General features: G+C 44.9%; 1 protein-coding gene across 4 annotated transcripts; it reads right to left on the bottom strand.

The window, feature by feature from the left end:
- Window positions 1–122: 122 nt before the first annotated feature.
- Window positions 123–20,037, bottom strand: LOC110978802 (uncharacterized). 4 transcript variants are annotated; one of them, XM_087149016.1, is made up of 23 exons: window positions 19,680–20,037; window positions 18,395–18,425; window positions 16,118–16,261; window positions 15,107–15,277; window positions 14,563–14,733; window positions 14,045–14,206; window positions 13,241–13,408; window positions 12,277–12,447; window positions 11,456–11,619; window positions 10,948–11,004; window positions 9,978–10,082; window positions 8,690–9,178; window positions 7,827–8,013; window positions 7,093–7,227; window positions 6,204–6,631; window positions 5,383–5,551; window positions 4,847–4,957; window positions 4,358–4,521; window positions 4,017–4,124; window positions 3,754–3,865; window positions 2,977–3,073; window positions 2,498–2,600; window positions 123–1,336 (listed from the first exon to the last, which is right to left on the bottom strand). In XM_087149016.1, exons 1-23 carry the CDS (start codon window positions 19,710–19,712, stop codon window positions 1,250–1,252), a joined length of 3,567 nt encoding a protein of 1,188 aa, XP_087005142.1. In that variant the 5' UTR covers window positions 19,713–20,037; the 3' UTR covers window positions 123–1,249. The 4 variants fall into 4 exon arrangements, with proteins under 4 accessions (XP_087005142.1, XP_087005143.1, XP_022089777.2 ...); XM_087149017.1 differs by having other exon boundaries at window positions 6,204–6,628; XM_022234085.2 differs by having other exon boundaries at window positions 124–1,336; window positions 6,204–6,628; window positions 7,045–7,227.
- Window positions 20,038–20,673: the final 636 nt, after the last annotated feature.

Below are 20,673 nucleotides of genomic sequence, written 5' to 3'. Positions count from 1 at the left end.
CCATGTCGTCCGTTGCAGAATGTGTTGGTTGTGTGCCAATAACACTTTTCTTCAAAATGTGAGATTCGTATTGATTCAGATTTTATGAAATTTTCGTTTATTTCACAGCTTATAATCCATTCCAACAATCCAGTTTATGCCTAAAAACTCCACTGACGTAATAAAAATCTGTGGCAGCGTCAAAATCACCACAAAAAGTTACAACTCACTCAAATAAAAACATATGTGCCTTATGCATATATATATGCGTGCCAAGTCCAATGACATTTGTCACAGAGGTATCTCTCACAACTTTCTAGATGTACAAATAACTTTCATTCTTAGTTAAATAGCTAATGGTCTATAGAGTTATACAATTATGAGAAATAAAAATTACAAATTATTAAGAAAAGCGTGATAGTTAATCTAATGGTATGCCTGAGCTTGCATGTTTTTCGTTCAAGTGATATTTGTCCTGTGATTTTATGCTTGAAAATTTAGTTCCATCAGGCTGTAAGCAAAGGTTATCGCCTTTTGCACACCAGTAACTCAAGAGGGTGCTATGTGTGATTTGTCCCTTATTAGCAAACAATCTTTATAATAGGCATATTCCAAATCTAGGCTGTATCTCAGGTTTAGCTCCACGTATCTAAAAGTCCAGAAATATTTCTAAACTGTTATACTGTGTTTCAAGTAAATGAAAATACATCAAAATTGGTTTCATATGAGATCGAGGTTGATAATACGCTGATAATATTCGGTTAGTGGCTTGGGGTCACACTGACAAGAACTTTTCTGAATCTAGTCAGCAGAAGTACATGTACAGACTGTCATAGCGACAAGATTTTGACAAGATAATCGTAGGCTCGTCATGTCAGAGGACAAGAAAATTTCACTCAAAACGGTCGATGTGACATGTGTGGCCATGATGACAAAAAGTAGCCCTTGTCCGGTCACATTAACACGAAACTGACTACATTCAATTGACATTTGAGCTGTTACACCGTGGGGCCAACTGCTGTATCGATTCGACCCACGACCCGACCTCGACGGTTGAGTGGTAAGACGGATTCGTAAGCTGGAGGTCGCTGGTTCGAATCCCATCGAGGCAAGCGTTTTATTTTAACAAGCTCGTAATCAGTACTCTGACTACTTTGTCAATTTTTAACTTTCATGACTCAGTCTTTCATTGTAACCTGATTTCAAGTCGCTCTTGTATATTTACATATTCTGCAATAACTCTTGACTGTTCTGATTTGGTTCAGTTTAGTTATTTCACAGTGCCCGGCGTATGAGGTCGATGGTCGTCGAGATCTTTATATTTCGTCTTGTCGTACTTTGAAGCGTCCACGTGATCCTGTAGACAAAAATGCAGTACATATATCTTGATTAAATAAATTCTTCATTGTGTGTAATCTCTATCCGGTTCGTAAGTGACTTCGTCACAAAGGCGTACGCGCCACTATTTGCCGGCTCCCATTGGACGATCGCTAAAGTTGCGCGTTAACTTCCGGTTCCATGTAAACGGCTATCAATGCATGTAACTCTATGTGCAGTGCATGTGCAGTGGGCGTGGTTTAAACTGAAGTGACGTCACACTTACGAACCGGATAGAGGTTGTGCACGGCAGCCATCTTCCTGGTGTTTTTGTTCCATGGGGATACACGAGCAGATCTTTTGTGCATATCGCTCACAAAAAAAACACTAACAGGAAAGATGGCTGCTGTGCAAAACCTCTATAGACCTTATTCACGTTGAGGTCATTTTTGATCTTATTCCCCAAATCTGTTTTATATGTTGGAAACTGTTGACTAGGACGGCACCAGACTGGTTTTAATTTCCATGCGTTCCAACCCTCCCGTTCAGTAATTTTCAAAATCTGGTAGGGTACGATTCTGTGTGTTCAATCATTAATTTGAAATTATTCATCAGAGTAGACAGATGCAAATTTGTTTTGAAATTTCATTTGATGGGAGAATCAAAAAGTATCTGGCCAAATATCGGATGAATGTTTTGTGGGGAAGCACACGAGTCAGTAGGGCATTTTGACTTGAAACGAAAAACTTCGTCTAAAATCCAAGGACTGTTTATACGAGCATTTGTTCCAAGAACTTCTTTGAAACCAATTAAGGGTTGCTTCAAGGCTCATATTAATGCGCAAGACGAATTGAAGTGCTCCATATTACTTTCTGTACAAAGCACAAGTTAAGGCTATCACAGCCTTAGGCAAACGTTTAATTCTTGGGGACCTGAAAGTTGTAGATTTTTTTTGATTGATTGAACCAGAAATCGGCATTTTTTGGTAGTATTTGCTGATTTTTCAGTGCTTTATATAACCATAATGACATGTGAAACCTGGCGATTCTTATTTAGCTCTTGCTTGCTGTGACGGCAAACATTATTTGCCAACCGCCGGTCTCGGACGAATTTTCGACTATGTGAAAGCAAGTAATGTAGGAAGTGACGAGCGCAAAAGAACGGCGCGCTTACTTTTCTGTTCAAGAACTTTAGCACATACCGTCTTGCCACTGGTCAACAGTTTCTCCAAGTCGAGGCTGAGAGTTCGGAACGAGGGCCGCTTCTTGGGATTATCGTCCCAGCACGCTTGCATCACAGAGTACCTGGTGATAGAAAAAAATGCGCTCATCGGTGAAGAAACTCAACACGTAACCTTTGTAGTGTATTAAAACTTTATAGGCTAAGTATTCATCGCATCGTCTGTTCAACTAACGAGATCAAAGGAAGGACACATACAGTGCAGGCAGTGGGTTGTGGGCACAAATGGTACGGACTGCATTTAACTGATTTTCATCCGAATGAGTACAAAATTCCGGCTGGGGGTAAACGTGATGCAAAGCAGCTAAAATGAACGACGGTAATGAGCCTTTGCAGTTTTAAACCAATCACCGGACTGTTATCGTGAGTTTTTTGTGTTTCCCTCAGAGAGTGGCCCTGCACAACGAGTAAAATTCAGAGATTTGCTGGACGATCACTCACAGTTCCGGGGAGCAGTGTTCGGGTCTCTCCATGCGGTAGCCGACTTTCAGCCTGTTACTGACCTCGCGGGCTGACATTCCAGGATAAGGAGTTGAACCTATCGATATCCAATCAATACAGGTTTTTAAGGTGGTTGAAGTGTCTTTAAGGACTACATTCGTTTACATTCTCATGTAATTTTTACTCTTTAATAGAAAATTCTCACCAAAGAAAGATTTGAATACCTACAAACATTTTGAAAACCAAGTGTGAAAACTATTGATTTTGAGAAAGACCAAGTGTGACGCATAACTTTGAACAAATGGAAGTTATGTAACATTTAATGGTGAGAAATGTCCTTCTATGTGTGAAATAAAAATATAGCTCTTTTCAACGTTTAAATAATCCACTCAGTTTGACAAAGTTCTGTTATGTTTGCTTTAGAAGCAACTTTTTTTTTCAAAAGGAATTATATTTGTCACACAGTCGTGTTTACAAAACTCAATTCACTGCGGAAATCAACGAGCCAACTTTCTTCAATTGCCCATACGGATTACAAAACGAAAATTTTAGTGGAGTTGAATGGTCAACACGATATACAAAATAACAACTGAAATCTATGTGCAGTCATGTACATGTATCATTTTTGACAAATTAACACTCGAATGTAAACACAGAAAGTTTGTTGCGTTTGGTTTTAAAGCGACAGTTTTCTTGTCTTTAAGATTCAGTTGTGTCAAAATTCAAAACTAGTACATGTATCGATTTTAGTTTCAATTAGTCAGAATTAACAATTACCATATGTGACAATCTCCCATATCAATATGCCAAATGACCAGATATCGCTCATGGTCGTGTACACGCTTGCGCAGATCGACTCCGGGCTCATCCAACGAATACCTAGGCGACCCTGCAAAGTTACCAAAATGACATTATGATGCATCATCGCAGCAATTGGCGTCATTGTCATTGTCATCATCATCTGTGTCATTGTCCAAGTCATCGCATGTCAGTGTCATTTTTATCTTCACTTAACTATACTCAAGAGGACATCCACTCACCTCGGCGACATTTTCCACGACATTACGAACTCGGGCAGCATTGGACACCTTGCACACCATCCTCTGCCCCAGCAGAATGTTCCTCGTGGTTAGATCACCATGAACAATCTTTCACAAGATAAAATTTAAAAGAAGCAACTGTTTGGATTTGATAATAGTTTCGTGGGTCAAACAGCTTCACGCTCATCATAGTCGCTACATCTCACTTGCAAACAGGAACATACTGTTTCATGCCACTTAAGGCTTATTTCGAAAATCGATTTCCCTTGCTCTAAGCTTAAGAGCTTTTTTCTTTCCCCTCTTTTAGAAAATCTGTACATCGATTTTAATAATTCACGCACCTTCTGCCTGCTCAAGTACGCCATGCCCTTAGCAACCTGCATGGCAAAGGTCACCAGTTCCCCAGATGTCGGTGTTTTGCCACTGGGCGAATGTGGGCGGTTCTTCCTCAAATGATCCAGTAAACTGCCATGTGGAGCGTACTCAAAAACCATGCTCACAGGATCTACAAAGACGATTTTTTAATGCATGAGCTTGCAGAAGGTTGAGGAAGAAAAGGAACTCAGATTTGCTGATTTTAACATCTAATTTGATCGATTTTACGACTCATAAAAGGTGTTTGTAACCCCATTCACTGATATGACCCGCTTTGAGCTACTCGGGATCTGATGACTCTGTTGGGACTCGAACGCAAGATGGTTACTATATTCAGCGGGCGTGTCACCAATCGAGCCTTCAAAATGACTGATGTCGGCTTCCTTGTTTTCATCAAAACAAGATGGCCTAGTATAAAACGTTTGATTGGGGGAAGCCGAAATTAAACAACTCACCATAGTACGTACAGCAACCGAGTAAGTTGACCACATACGGGTGCTTCTGAAGTGACTTCATCACCTCCAGTTCCTTCATAAACGCCATCTTGGCCACGTTGCTGGTGGGCTCTGAATAGAAATGACAAACAAGGATATACATGCATTTATAACTTCAAACAATAATTAGTAAATTCTTAGGTAAAAACCTCATTCACGGAACTAAAGTTGGTTGATTGTCATAAAGCTAGTGTGCGCTACACACAAGGGTGGATCTGATGTACACTGCAGAAGGGGGTAAAATAAATTGGGGGGGTGGGGAATAGTTGGAAGTGTTTATGTAATCCTGAAGATCCTTTCTGAGGGGTGAGGCTACATTTTGGGTTTTTTTACACTCCTTCGGAAGCATGGGAAATGAAAACCCTTTTCTCTCTTATTGTTTTTCTAAAACTTTTTTGGGGGGTTAAGGCCCCGCTGTCCCTCCCAGAATCCTCCAGATGGCTCCGAACTCCGTCTGCTCCGCCCACACCGAACCCATGATCGCTCGCGATACTCACGCTTCAGCTCCTTAACGGCCACCAGCGTCATGCCGTCCCGTCCACTGATGTCCCAGGCCTTGCCGCGCCACACGGGCCCGTAGGTGCCCAGGGCCACGGTGGATACGAGCTGTAAGCTCTCCTTGGGCACCTCCCAGAAGTTCTCGCTGATCTCGTCCACCTCGGATTTCTGCCGCGAGACACGAAGCAGTGGGGAGTTGGTTTTTATATCCACACTGAATCAGTTCAGAGCTTATCTGTAAATTCTGCTCAGAGGACGGCTGATTCTATCAAACGAAATCCTACACACCAACACGGTAAACTAGTATTGAATAGTTAGACTGATTAAACCTTACTATGAAGAGCTTCCATGGCTGCCATCTTACTATGTGCTTTTGTTCAACAGAATGTGCACAAAGGAGGTTTCAATGTGGGACTGCCCAGTAAGGAGACTACTACACAAAGCCTCTATTCGTTGATAGATATACTGATAAAATTTGAGCTACGGTTGCCCGGCGGTTTTAGTGTGTGAGGTTACATTTGAATAAAAAAAGTTTTTGCCGATGTGTACCGTTTTATCATAACTATATATAATTATGCAGATCTAGCTATGGACAAAATCAGCCTATCTGAAGTCGGCCTATTCACGGAGTGCAGTCATCAAAATGGTAAGTTCTTATTATCATTTCTTCTGTATTAAGCAGCTTTCTTATGAACTGGGACACTGTAACCGTGAATAAGACACTTGAAATATGGTCTTAAGAGATATGATGTGGGGCAAAACCAAAGAGCTTCAGCGTTTCTGTTGCAAATTCAAGGAAGACGTCTTGAGAGGAGTTTACCTCGCGCTTGAGAGTTGGCTGGTTTTGTGATCTTGGGGACACCGCTCCTTGGCCCTTTTTGGACGCAGCCTGCTCGAGAGTCTTGTAGCCTCCTTCCGCCACCGCTTGCTCCATGGACATCGCCCCGCGCGGGGAGGTGGCGGGGTTCGCCCCTTGCTTGCCGCCCATGGCCTGCTGCACCGTGACCCCACCGCCAGCACCAGCAGGCGGGTTGGCCGCTGCCTTCCCGCCGGCCATGGCCTGCTGCGCGGTCAGCCCTCCTCCTCCTCGGGGCGACACTGGCTGGGCTTGCCCGCCCGGCGTTCCTAATTTGCCGGACATCACTTGTTGGACGGTGACGCCTGCCGCTTGGCCTCTCTGCGGTTGGCCCGAGGGTTGCTGTTGGCCCTTGCCGGCAGTCGCCTGTGCCATTGTCACACCTCCTGCTGCTTTTAAAAGTAAAATTTTCAAAAAGTTCTGTTTAAAAATATCTTTCACAGTTCGGCATTGATTCACACATTTTGATCTTGATTCCACGAGGCCTGAATAGCGACGGACATCTGGGTTTTAAAACAGTATTTTTGATTTTTTTTTAACAAACTTCTTTTTGGAGTTATTTGACAAAAGCAACATGCATATTATCCCACGGACAGCTGTTGGCATAGCATGAAGTTGGTTGCTGCCTAGTCAATTAGGTGCTAAGCCGTCACCACCTGGAAACCAGTTACACCAAATACAGAATGGACAGCAGTTTGGTTGTCAACCTGCTTTCCCCAAGTACATAATCATTTACGTTGCTTAGCAAGCGTTCATGCTCACTGTAGCCGTGTGTAATTGGCCCAAACTGGTGGATAATGTTTACCGGCAGCTGGCGGCGGTTGCGCAAAGTGCTTCGTCCGGGCGCCCTTACCGCCCGCCATGGCGTCGTTAAACGACTTTGCTCCGCCCAGTGCGGCCCCAGTGGTCTGTGCCTGGCTCGGGACCTTCTTCCCTTGCATTGCCTGCTCGAGAGAGGCTATCCCTCCGGTCGACGGCTTCCCCGAGCCTGCTTGAAAGAGAGAGAGACTGGCGGTCAGAATAACACAGGCCAAAGCACTTTAGGTTTTGGAGAGACGTTCAGTGCATGTATCAAGTTTTGATCAAGCCGCTATATTTTTTTCGTTGCAAACTTTTGCTCGTTGGGGAATTAGCTTGACAAAGACGATGGAGTCTTGTATTATATACAAACTTGGGAAGTCCTTATTTTTAAAGAACAAAAGACCTGGAATCGCCACTGGACCTATTTTAGTAACGACTGTCCGAATTTGTTAATTTTGTGGGGCAAGTTGCCACCGGTCCCCACTGGATACACCACCAGTAAGAGATTAGCCTAGAGACAAGTCTGAATCTTATGTCTTCAACTTTGTCCTAGATCTCGCTTGGGCAACTATGATGTATGTAGCCATAGCTGGGGTGGGCCATTTCGGCTGGAAACACGTTTCGTCTAACTCGTGTATTATTTGTGAGAATCAGAAAAGCCTTCAAAGATTCTGAGGATATTCAAATATTAAGTTGGCCCTGACATCAGGGGTCATTTGGTCCGGTCTCAGGTCCCCAAACCGACTGAGTAGTTCCGGCGTCGAGTTCAGAATGCTTCTTTCCTACCTGCGTTCTGCTTAGCCATCATTGCCTCACGCGCCAGAGCCGCCAGCGCCGCCTCGGTATTGCCGGCAGCCGCGGCACCGCCGGCCGCCCCCATCATCTGACCAAGACCGGCGAAACCGCCGTCCGCTCCCGCCGCCTTGCTGTGCTCCACCTGGCATCCCGCCATCTCCTGCAGTTGGGCGTCCAGCTGCACAGAGAGGGAACAAATGCTAACATTGTAGCCACGAGGAAGATGCCCTGGGTGACATGTTCACGTGGTCCAAATCCACGGAGCTTCTGAGCAGACAAAACTGATTAGTTAACTTAACTTAGTTAACTTAGTTAACTACAAGGACAGAATGCATGAAAGTTTGGCTTGTGAAATGTCCTTCTTGAGCAAGTTTTTCCTTGGCCTACCGGGTTTTTAAGCTGTCCTTAGTGTCAAATTCCTACCGACCAAACACTACCTAGAAGTCGGTCACAAGCACGTTCCATCGCATGACATATCCGTCCCTTGGGGGCATGAGCTGAGTTTTGCCCACCTGTCCCCCAAAATCAGAACTGTTCTACAAAGGCAAATGTGTTAGCCCGACTGATAGGCACAAACTTGTCGAAATATATTCAGCCAACGCCCCCTCCAATAATGCCAACTCACCACCGTGACAGCGGTGTACGTTGGGGGTGCCTTAGCGGCTGTTCTGTAACCTGGGTTCCAATTTGAGTATTAGTAAACTACATGTAGCAACACTATGAGAAAAATTTCTTTCACAAACAACTCCCCAAATTCAGTAAATTTCTGCTCATGGTAACAACAGCGGTTTCCAATATTATTTGAATATATCAATGACCAGTTCTACAGCAAAATTCCGGAAACTACAGTATACCTGTTTCAAGCCTGCCATCATCATGGGTGTATCGACTCTCAGGGAGGTATCCGGGCGGGTGCTCTCTGGTCTCGGAGTGCGGAGCATGGAGACTCGCTGTGGCTTGGTCGGCTGTCCCTTTTCGGCGGGCTTGGCAGACGGGACCGCCCCGTCTTTGGCTGGCGCGGCTGGCGGCTGCTCTTTCTGGACCGCGCCCTCGGCCGACACGGTGACGGTGATGTCCGGAGAGCTGGGCACGGTGGAGTCGCTGCTTCTCCGTGGGGGCTCGGCGGAGCCTGTGTTGGATCTGGCGATCCCGGGCCTGTCGGACGGAGTGGAGGCCCGGCGCCTGGCGCTCCCCGGGCGTGAGCCGGCGGTGCCTGGTCGGGAGGCGGCCGTGCCTGGTCGGGAGGCGGCTGTTCCAGGTCGAGAATCAGCCGACCCAGGCCGGGAGATGGCACTACCAGGTCGAGAGGACATAGAGGAAAAGGCACGATCTTCCAGATCAAGCTGTGAACAAAATTATTCCCACACGCAAGCCTAATTAGTTACTCAAAGAAATATCCTAAATAGAAAAGAAACATTTTTATGTAAAATTGGAAGTCAAGAGTTCCATAAAGATTATTTTTTGAACTTTTGTTTCAATCAAGAAGAACCTTGTGAGGTATTCTTTGACTGATATCCTGACAAGGAAGATTAAGTAGATAAAGCCATTAATTTGACGGTTGCTAACAATTTCCATATTCCAAATTAATTTAATTAGTCTTCAACTCAAGGTAGCTTTTGAAAATTGCAACTCATTCTGATGAGACGAGTCACATTTGTTGAATACGGGTGTCTCCCAATAGCGCACCTCCAAGACTTTGCAACGCGTTGGCCAATCGCAATGAGTAAAATCTGTCAACTCAATGCGCGGGTTGGAAAGGGTCGACAGATTTCGCGCGTTATGATTGGCCAACGCGTTGCAAACTCTTGGAGGCGCACTACTGTGAATCTTCCGTATTGTAAAGACTTTCAGAAGTTCTCCAGTCTGCTTAACTATTTTCACCTTGTAAACTACGTACAACATTTCAGTGTTAATCGATTCCGTTTTTGGTAACTCTTTCACACGGACACGTCTCTTCAGATTCTACATCGATCAGGGCCAAGATGCATTGTACCAATTCAAAACATTTCCGTGTGCTCCATACAAAACATCCAAATCCTCAGGTGGACGGCGGGAGATTTCATGCTGACTTGACCATAACAGAAGCAAAGATGCAAAAACTGTAGATATCAAATCACAAAATCTTAGATAAACTGAGCCTACCCCGTAGTCGAGCAGCGGAACTTTCTCCCCGAAGCGGCCGTTCTTCTTCAGTTTCGCCTTGAGCTGCTGGCGACGGAGTTTGGCATCTGCGCTCTTCTTGCCCTCCTGGGAAAAAAAATGGAGCGGCACGATGCCGATGGCAGTTCGTTTTCAGCTTTCTTTCACGGATCACGACAGGAATATCCAACTCAAGCATATTTGCAACAATATTCATGGCCCTGATCTTTATTTGTAGGGAAACAACCATGCAAAACTTGCTTGTGTAAACAAGAGATACACATTACACGTGGAACTAGCGTCGTTGACAAAAGGTGCTTCCGTCTGGCTCAATTTTTACTAAATCTGTTTTCTGGGTGACATAACAATTTTACAGGTAGATGATGGAAATTTTGTATACACCGTTAAGTCCATTACACCCGTTTACATAATGAAACAAAGACAGAATGCTTGATATTATGAAACAAAATCAGGACGCCAAGATATAAGCAGTTCCATGGTGTTATGACTTGAATACTATGAGTCTGATAATATGTTATAATGATCCCGGAATGACATAATTCACTCGCTCAAGTAAAATCAGTTGAAATGCGGATGAATGGACACTGGGGGATGCTATCGTCCAATTTGATTGATTTTATAGGTAACTTACAGCCTGCAACTTTACATTAGTTTTGTTTGGTTGATCTGATGAGTAATGAGCTAGTTCGGTATTCGAACAGCGCATGCTCAAAATGAAGCGCGTCTGAGGTCATTCGGACGCGCGTGCGAAGTTTGCTCCAATCAGCGTGACCTTTTGTGAACTCGCGCGCGCGCTGTGTTCCCGAATGACCTTTCTTTTTGCTGAAAGAGACTTTGGCTGCATCCGAATCTCTTGTCTAGAGCTAGGTCTAGGTCTTCACTCCATTTGAAATGCGTGGCGATGCGTAGACAATAGACCTAGCCGTAGCTCTGGAAGCCCGGTTACACTTACCGGTATTATACTCATATCTGCGGCTTCTCTGTACAATTTGGACTTCTCTCGTTCCTCCTAAAATGTTTCAAAGGGAATAAAAGATGAAATCATTGGTGCACAAAATAAGGGCCACCGGGCTTGATGCTTAAATCTCAGGCAACAAGTGAATCATTCATAACCTATCATTCCCCGTTTATGGAGCCCAAGATCAGCCCGCACCCTTTAAAATTGATAATGTTACTCAGTCGATGGACGTCAAGAATATTCCTCTACCTTTAAACAGACAATATCAGTGTTTATTGATTTTGCGCAGAGCATAAGAACGAAAACTTTAACGAGGACTAAAATAGATGTCAGTAAAAGAGACTAAACGGATTTTTTGTCATGGGAAATCAGTGCCGCAGAAAACGGACAGAATCTGTCTTTTCTTTTGTTTATTTGTTTTTTTTCTTTTTTTGTTTGTTTGTTGTGGTGTGAGACCCATTTCTGTTCGTTTTATTTGTTAAAACTATCTGATGGTTCTCACAATGAGCTTGTTGCGCTTCTTGATGAGCTGGTGTTTGCGCACGCCCAGCACGATGAGCAGGATGAGAATGAAGACTCCCATGGTGCCGAAGATGGCGCCAAGGATCAGGCCGAAGTTGATGTCCATTCCCTGGCGGGTGACCTTCCGCACGTACCCCAGAGGAACTGGGGAGAAAACACCAGCAGACTGAAATGAAGCGATGGGCCATGCACGAATGTGGTTTCATCTACAAATTGTAGTTCATGCACTGAAAAACGGCTTGGGTTAAATTTAACCCAAGCGAGGGTGAAAACTGCAACTACCCAATAGTTTCGGTTGTTTCAACCCAATTTGGGTGATTGGAAGTAATTTCTGGGTTGTTTTAACCAAAAAAGGTTAATATCCACTCATTTTGTGGGTGAAAACTGAAACAGAAAGTAGTTCTCAACCCAAAATTGTTTTAACACAGCCCATATTTGGGTAGTTGCAGTTTTCACCCCTCTTTGGGTTAAAATTTAACCCAGGCAATTTTTCAGTGTGTATCTGTTTGCATGGTTCACGGCATGTGCTTAGGAACGAAATCACATTCTGGTCTTAAGTTTGTTTAAGAAGTTTAAATCACATGCACTCTTAGAGTACTGGTTGTTGTTTAGTAAATTGGTGGATTTATTTAGCTTCTAGATGTGTTTACAAGGTGGAGAGGGATACGTGGCATTCTGTGACACTATAACTGCCCGACTCTGTGATAGAGAGATAACAAGCCTTACCGTGAAGAAGCACTGCCCTATAATTTCCACTTGTAGCAGGGGAAATAGGGACACTTTTCGGTAGATTTTTTTTACCTGGGCAGGTTTGCTTGAAGCAGCTCGTCACCTGCTCCGACTCGTCCTCTACCGGGCACGGCTTGCCGCCGTTCCGCGGCGCCGGGTTGGTGCAGGTCCGGCTGCGGGTTTGGTTGCCCCGGGCGCAGGTCTTGCTGCACGGTCCCCAGGAAGTCCACTCCGACCATTCGCCTTTCCCCGAAAAAAAAATTAAATTGATCAGTTTGTCAGTATATCGATAAGTACGAAGAAAAGGGTGGGGAAATCATTGTTGACTTGAAAAATGGATGTAGGCCTATCACGAGCTGAAGGAGTCTTTTGCACACAGAGGGAGTAAGGTCGCTTCTCTGACTATCCTCAAAATATAAAATCAGATATGAAAAAGATCTATCAGAAGTCCTCCTTTGCATAAAATAAACCCCGTAATATCTTTAAGCTCGAAGAACCCACCTAGCAGCAGATGTGACAGTGATCTAAAGTCTCCCTGTATGTCTGCTTAAGTGCAAGTGTGCACCAGCATTCAAGAGCGATCTCTTGAATTTAAAACGTTACGTCGGCTCTGAAAGGAGTGACCTGTTTTTATACTTCGTAAGTTGTATTGGCTATTCTCTTGTTACGCGGCAGTTAAAGTTTTTGCAGTTAAAGTTTTTGCCTTCCTTAGGTTGGAAAAATTTCGCTGCAGCTTTTCAAGACTTTTCACTGAGTGAAAGGGTGAGTTTTCTTTCAACTTTGGCCTCCAAGACAGAGCGGTAAGCAATATTTGTCAGTAAAAAGAAAATTTACGGTCTATTTATGCATTGGTTAATCCTAGTAATCCTCTAGTTTCTTTCCGTTTTATGCAGCGTCCATATTACTCAGCTTCATGCGGCTGGCAAAGCGCACTCTTCTGTGAAAAAAGTTTCCTCTTAGGATGGGCCTGAACCAAAATACATGCCGGGTCTGATGTACATGTACATACCGTTCCGCACGCAGTACATGTACATACCGTTCCGCACGCAGTCGAATCCCCGGCACGGTCCGTATGTGTCCTCGCTGACTCCCTCGCACGGCTTGCCGCCGCGCACCGGTGGCGGGTCGTCGCACCGTCGGGTCTTGTGACCGCGGCACGTGCTGTCGCACGAGTGCTCGGTCCACGCACCCCAATTCCCGTCCACTGGAGAGAGAAAAACGACGGTAAACACACTGTAACAACCGGCGTGTTAATTTAACAATCTGGGTCTTCTCAGGGGACTAAATCAGATTCGGTGTTGTGCTTTAATAACCCCCAGGGGGCTAAATCAACACCAGTTTACTACCCCGGTTTACAAAGGGCACATATGCCTCAAAACACCCCTGAGCGTTTTCAGCATTTTGGAGCTTTTGTGCGTTTCCTCCTCTGAGAAAATGAGAGATTAATTTTTCGTTGGTTATTGACTCCTGAGTTCTTATGGAATTCAGCGGGGAAATTTCTCATAACAAAAATATAAAAGACAGTTAGTGTCACAGGCATCGCCTAGATACAAATTCAAGCCGCTGGAAACCAGTTTTAAGGGTGGACGAAAAACTAAATGAAAAGATTAACTGGAGCAGCAGTTGAACCTTCGACCTACGGAATGAAAAGCTTAAGTTTCTCACTCACAAATCCTCCTATTTTTGAACAATTTTGCTCAGTCAGGCGCTATAGGCCTGCATTTTACAAAGCCAGGAGTCACATCAAAAGTCACGAAGAAATCAAACCTGGGAAGGTGCTTAAAAGGGGGATTTTTTGTCGTCATCCCGCAGTATTCCAGATAAAACCACGCCCCCTCACCTGGGCAATCCACGAGGCTGCAAGCACCTGTCTTCCTCCCCTCCCCTGGGCAGTCATCCCCGTCGTATTGTGGTGGGGGATTGTCACAGGTCCTGTAACGGTATTTGTAACAGTCGGTGTTGCATAGAGTCCATTCACCCCAGGCACCCCAGCTGCCGTGAACTGGAAACAATTTGGTCACATGTAACAAACAAATCATTTCAGAATTAAAATTTCCCTTGTCACACATTAAATGTTTCCTCAAGTTTGAAAAAGGTATGTAAATGATTAAAATAGAATTATCACAAGATGACATGAGAAAACGATACTAAATGAAAAAGTATCACAGATACCAATTTGGGCAATGGTTCTATTTGGCTTTCTACATTGCCTGAACAAATCTCTGTCATCTTACTGAAGATTTTACCCTAATGCAAACACCACAAGCAAAAGTCTCATTCCATCGGTACGTGCACGTTCCATTGCTCACGATGCCTCACAAAAGGTCATCTGGTTTAGGTTGAAGGTCCCGTACTCACTGGGGCAAGTGATGTTCCCGCAAGTGCTGTTCTCAACGTCGCTACCGGTGCAGTTTGCGCCACCGTGGGCCGGGACGGGGTTGGTGCAGGTCTTCCATCGGTAAGTAATGCCACCACCGCACGACACGCTGCACGGCTCCCAGGGCCCGAAGCCACTCCAACCACCATCCACTATGACAAATAATTGCATCGACAGCCATGCGAGAATCAAGAGTAGACCGATAGAGTGGGCCCCGCCCACTGCTCACGCGGGCACTTAGACGTGCTACTCTCCATTGCCAAATTACATACAGGTTCCAGCCGCGCGCATCACACGCGCGTGCACGCATGCTGGACTTTAGTGCGCAGGTCGGACATAAATCACGGCCATGATTGGTCAGAAAATAATAGGGTGGGGCTTACTGGATCAGTCCGACGCTGGCGTATTTTTCACCGATTTCGACAATGATTGCAGGGCTTGATATGAAACCCTCAGATAAAACCAAACCGGACCAAACAGCATTTTGGATAAGGCCGAGATTTTCACTGAAGGGAAATGGCTTACCTGGGCACGGTTGAATGTTGCACACTCCCTGCTCGAAAGCGTACCCGGTGCAATTTAACCCGTCCCCCGACGGGGGAGGATTGTTGCACTTGCGGAATCTTCCCCGGATGCCCCCAGCACACAAATGCGTGCAGGCTAGCCACGCCCCCCACTCCGACCATTCGCCGTCGACTGCCAAAAGAGCACAGGGAAAACGTCACACCAGGAGTTATCCAAAATATTTTTAAGAAATGTCTTCCTGAAAGTGTAATAAGTGTATTGGACAACTTCTGAACTTACGTCTAAGGCCATTGAAACCTGAAAAAAGACCCAAGCTAACAGAACGAGTCGAAACACGGCACAGCCATGTTTGATTTGAAGGACTTGAAAAGAATCTTGCACGATTTCAATCAGCACGACTGTCATTAAAGATTTTCACATAAACATTGTCTGCTTTCATCAAAATGCCAAACTCATAGATGCCTCAGACACAAAAAGCTCACTTTGCTCTGGCTAATGCAAACTACAACAAAATCAATGAAACAATATGGGCGTTTCACAATAGGGCGCCTCCAAGAGTTTGCAACGCGTTGATTAATCAAAGTGCGCGAAATCTGTCGACCCTTTACAACGCTCATTGGGTCGTTGCTTTTAGACTTATCTTGGGCAGTGACGTAACTAGGGCTATTAGGTCCCGAGGGGCACAAAAAGACATTGAGCTGCAGCAGAACTTGTTCATGGATTTCAAATGAGGATGGGGGCACCCGAGGGGACGGGTATTCGCGGGGGGGGGGCACGTGCACCCACCCCCCTGTAGTTGCGCCACTGATCTTGGGATGCTAAGGTACATATGATCCAAAACCCGCACGAAGTCGGGTTCGTGAAAAAGATCTTGGTGCAGCCTGGTCTGATAGATCCAGACTTCACTAATTTGCCAACACCTATCTGCCCACACTTGGACTTTCGTTTTCCAGCTTTGGTATAGTTGATGGCTTTGTAAGGAATAGGGACTAGACTGGTAACAAGACTCACCTCCAGATGCATTAGAAGCGAACAGTGTGAAGCTTCCATCGACGGTTGTCACCTCGGGCTGATCGGCGGCAGGGTCGACTGGTGACGGGTCTACGTTGACGGACAGTCCGCCAATATCGATCGTGGTGGAAGCGACGTCAGTGACTGTATCAACAAAAATGTTAGACAAAACGAGACGTACATTATACGGTGTTCCATATATGCTAACGGCCTACTTTCTCTTAGCGTCAGATTTAGCGTCGGTTTGGTCATGGCTGGAGGTAAGGCTAAGGCCTACGAAAGCCGCTTGTCAGCGACTTGCCGCATGTGTAGTATGGCTAGTCTTAAAAGTAACTCGACAGCGGAATGTTTTCCTTCAGTTGTTTCCAACGCGTAACGACAAATTAAAACGCCATTCGAACTAACACCTTGTTGTAAGAATATTAGATCTGAATATATTCATGTATAAACCGCATTGCCATTTATTACCCATAAAACACGAAAGATGTGCATTTCCCTCAAAGCAAAGGGGTTTAGCAAATCGATACAAACACGGCATCTGCCTGAAGCCGTGTATTTGCGATACGCGGCCTTCAATTAATTTCAATGACTTCCAATTGATTCTGCAATGTACGTGCAGCCGCAGAGAATCTCGCTATTGATTTTTATCCCTTTGAAAAGACCACGACATATTCGGTACCAAAAGAGCCGGGATTTTTCGAACCATCTCACATGGGGAGGGGATTCCGCTCAAGAAGAACTCGACTGTTCCAAGCCTGATTTTTAAAAATCTTGACACACATGATGCATAAATTTGTTTCCGCAGCAGCAAGGTTGTTGACACAGCGGCAAAATCCAGCTAAATTGTCCTTTAAGAAGGCCCACAATTATCCACACATCCGTATTCCTACTCATTCAAAGTATTCTTAAGCGTCGACTCGCTGCAAACCACGGATCAATTACCATATTATATTTAGGTTCACTAAAAAAACAGAAAAAAAGTAAAGAAAAAACGGTGTTATCAGAGGACTGTTACTATAGGCGTTATTTCAACACTGTTGGAGCTGAAACACACCCTCCAGTGCATTGTAACACTTGTAGGTGTATAAAGTAACACAAGCGGTGTTAAAGTAACACATTTTGGTGTGGTCGTCTGATAACACCGAATTGTGTTGTTTTAACACCAGAGTTTTTGCAGTGTTTGTAAGAGGAATCGGAACAAAAGGACTTAGCCATATGCCATTCTGATGTAAGATACTGCACAAATGTAATACATATTACAGATGTACATCTAAGTCATGAAGATCCCCCCTTTTACCGGTAATGTCATGGTTATGGTGTCAGCACCCCCCAGCTTTCCATGTTTTCATGGCTGTGCAAGTCATGCCCCCTCATGATACCCAATCCCCCACTCTCTAACCCCAATTTCTGCCTCAAATGTACACACCACTGGTGGAGGCGCGCTGCGTCCAAGCAAAATTGAACCACCGAGATTCAGCAACTGTTCCCCCGGTGGTGAGCCCACCGAGCAGCGTTCACTGACGTTGTGTTGGTTGGGGTCTCCACTGAGGCTGGCAACTGGAGGAACCGGGAGCGTGTCGGGCAAAAGCCCGCCGTCTGTGAGAGGCAGGACTTAGTGCCGACCTGTTGCGACGCGTCGCCTGCCGATCGGTGCGGACGGTACGGGTGCACAAAGCGCCGTTTCTCCCCGGTAGGGTGTTCAAGCGCGGTAAGTGGTGAGCGCTAGCGGCGTGTGGGAATGCGATTAGCAATCTCTGGCAGCAATATAACGTGGACAGATTCACCATAACTCCGCCCAAACCCCACTAGCTTTGACCAATACGGTCGTTTCACAATAGTGCGCCTCCAAGAGTTTGCAATGCGCTGGCCCATCACAATGAGTGAAATTTGTCGACCCGATGCGCGTTTCAAGAAAAGGTCGACAAATTTCGCGCGTTGTGATTGGCCAACGCGTTACAAACTCTTGGAGGCGCACTATTGTGAATCGCCCGTATTGAAACAAGCTTTGACATCAACTTCGGTCTGTAACATTTCCGTTCTCAAATGTGATCTGAATGGCGGAAAGTCTCGAAAATGTTCCATGGAGGTCTTTTACAGCACAGTTAATGAAGAGTTGGGCACGGCCATTTAATTTAGATAAATAACTCTCCGTGAGGCACCCTCCTCGTGAAAAACCGTCTCGCTGTACCATGCATACAACAACGTTGAAAGCACTCACGCGCAACGACCAAAAGGACGAGACTCTGGATTAGCAATATGAGAATGTCGCCATCTTACCTTGAGGTTGAACACTCCTGAGATGACAAATCTGAAAACAAATCCAAAGATATCTTGTTGATCAAAAAAAAAGAGTACCTTCAAAATCTTATCGCTTAACTCTAAAATGGCCAATTCTTGTGAGCCTGCGTAGAGCCTAGGAGAGAAGAATCTACTTGTTTTTGGCCTTGTAATGACATCAGTAACAACACAAATCATGTGGAAAAGTAACTAAAAATATTCGGCATTTATTTATAGTTAAACAATCATAAATGCAATAAGGAAAAACTAAAACTGTTTCTTCCAAAGAGATGAAACCACATGCAGTTTGGAGTAAGAATATGCCTTTTGCAGTTTGCCATGGTTAGGTCTTTCACATGAATTCATGTGTGATCACTGTGTTATATATCGAAGATAAAATGTGACCTGCTGTGTGAAAATGAGTCATAATTGCCAGAGCCACGTTTTGAGTTTTTATTGGTATTGAAAAGAGCGAATCGAGCTTTTTGTTTTGATGTATCGCTCAGTTTGGCATCCTGATGAAAGTGGATACTCCATGGTGAAAAATGCTGTTCGCTCCTATTGATTTACGCTGTGCACAAATATTCTAAAGGAGTGTTTACTCCGTGGTGGCTCTGCCGACTTGTGACTCATTTTCACAGAGTGGGTCTCAAATTGAGAAGATTGAAATGTAGACCAAAAATAACTTTATTAGTACAAAATTCAGATCTTCTGTATTGTTGAACCCGTTGAGAAGGAACTCTTGCAAAAAAAGTCTGGAAATTCGTGAAGATTTCGCACGAATTTGTATAAATTTATAAACACTAGGTCCTTATAATTTAATTACCTTGCTGTGTACTAAAAGAAAAAAACTTAAGTGCAGAGGCGTAACTGGGGCTAAACATCGGGGGACACCCGGGGTGGACTCATTTTTTCAAGGGGGCACCACACAAAAAATCAGCTGCAGTTGCATAGCTATAGGCCTATAAACTCAACGGAGATTATTCACAGATTTCAAATGGGGGTAACGGGCATCCCTTGGGGGGGGCACGTTCCTCCTGTGCCTCCCCCGCAGTTACGTCACTGCTTAAATGACTGCTTGTATGTGGAAAAGAATCCTTTAACCCTCACTGATATAAAAGAAAATAAGGAAGCCGCGGAACCGAAAGCACAGTAAAAATTAAGGAACTCACAACCGGGCATCGCTAGAACCGAAGGCCGAGCACTTTGCAGTGAGTACGCGTAGTTAAACGTTCTTGTACTTGATTCAGATAAAGCAAAAAACTGCGTCACACACCACACTTACTATTCCAACGAGTAACACGATCAAGCCCTTCATCTCTGCAGTTCTTTTTTCTCGAAGAATCCAGCGAGAAATATCCCCGTAGAGGTAATCTCAGTTCACATTCTCCCCAGAGAACACAAACCTTTTTTTTATTTATCACAACGACATCCCAAGGAGTTATCCACTCACAAATATCCGAGGTGAACTATGGCGGACGACTTGACGATGTTGAGGCTGTTTTTGCCGTTGTGCAACGAGAGAGCAGGCTTACAAAGCTTTGAAGGGGACTGCTGCTTTCACAAGACAGAGGGCCCGCTATTTTATCGATCGTGGCCCCTTTCCAGATTCTGGTTGTCCGGTGCAGATAAAGTGTTGCAGCCCTGTTCTGCGTCGCTTTGCAAGTGCAGGCATGGTTTCCCTGGTCCGTCGAAGATCAAGAGTGGTCTGAATATCGAGAATCGATAACACAAGGTGTGTTGATGATCAATAATCCTGCAGACTTTGTAAAGTGGACAAGACATAATCAGAGGTATCCTCGATGGGCGCGGCCTGGCTTGTAAACAAACCCTCCACCAATCATACATGTGGAATGAGTGCGTTGAATCGAGTCTGCCGGTGAGTGGGGGGGGGGGGTTGGTGACAGCAAAACTTTTCGACACCCATCAACTCTGCAATCAAAAATTTGAAAAAGCGTTGAAGAGTTTGGATGCTTTTGAGCGCCGTCATGCGTCAGGGGGCGCTTTATTTATATCAGTTGCTGGATAATAAATCAACCCTGGCTGCATGTTTCGGCAATTCTTCTCTGACCGTTTCTTGGTCTTTGCGTTAAATTATCAGCCACTGTCCAGTTCAGTTATTTCTGGCAGTTGGTAACAAATAATCTTGAATAATCCCGTGGACGTCACCATCCTCTGATCACAGAGCTAAGCGGGAAGTGCCCATTTCAGTCCCCACGATCCACACCGTTGATTTAGGAAGACAAAAATGAAGGAAAATATGTGTGGCTGATCGACGA

Source organism: Acanthaster planci, linkage group LG18 (genome assembly GCF_054643075.1).
Source record: "Acanthaster planci isolate LZ-2023a linkage group LG18, COTS_SCS, whole genome shotgun sequence".
Classification (NCBI taxonomy): Eukaryota; Metazoa; Echinodermata; class Asteroidea; order Valvatida; family Acanthasteridae; genus Acanthaster; species Acanthaster planci.
The sequence above is the reverse complement of the archived record's forward strand: the minus strand, read 5'-3'. Positions and strand labels throughout refer to the sequence as shown.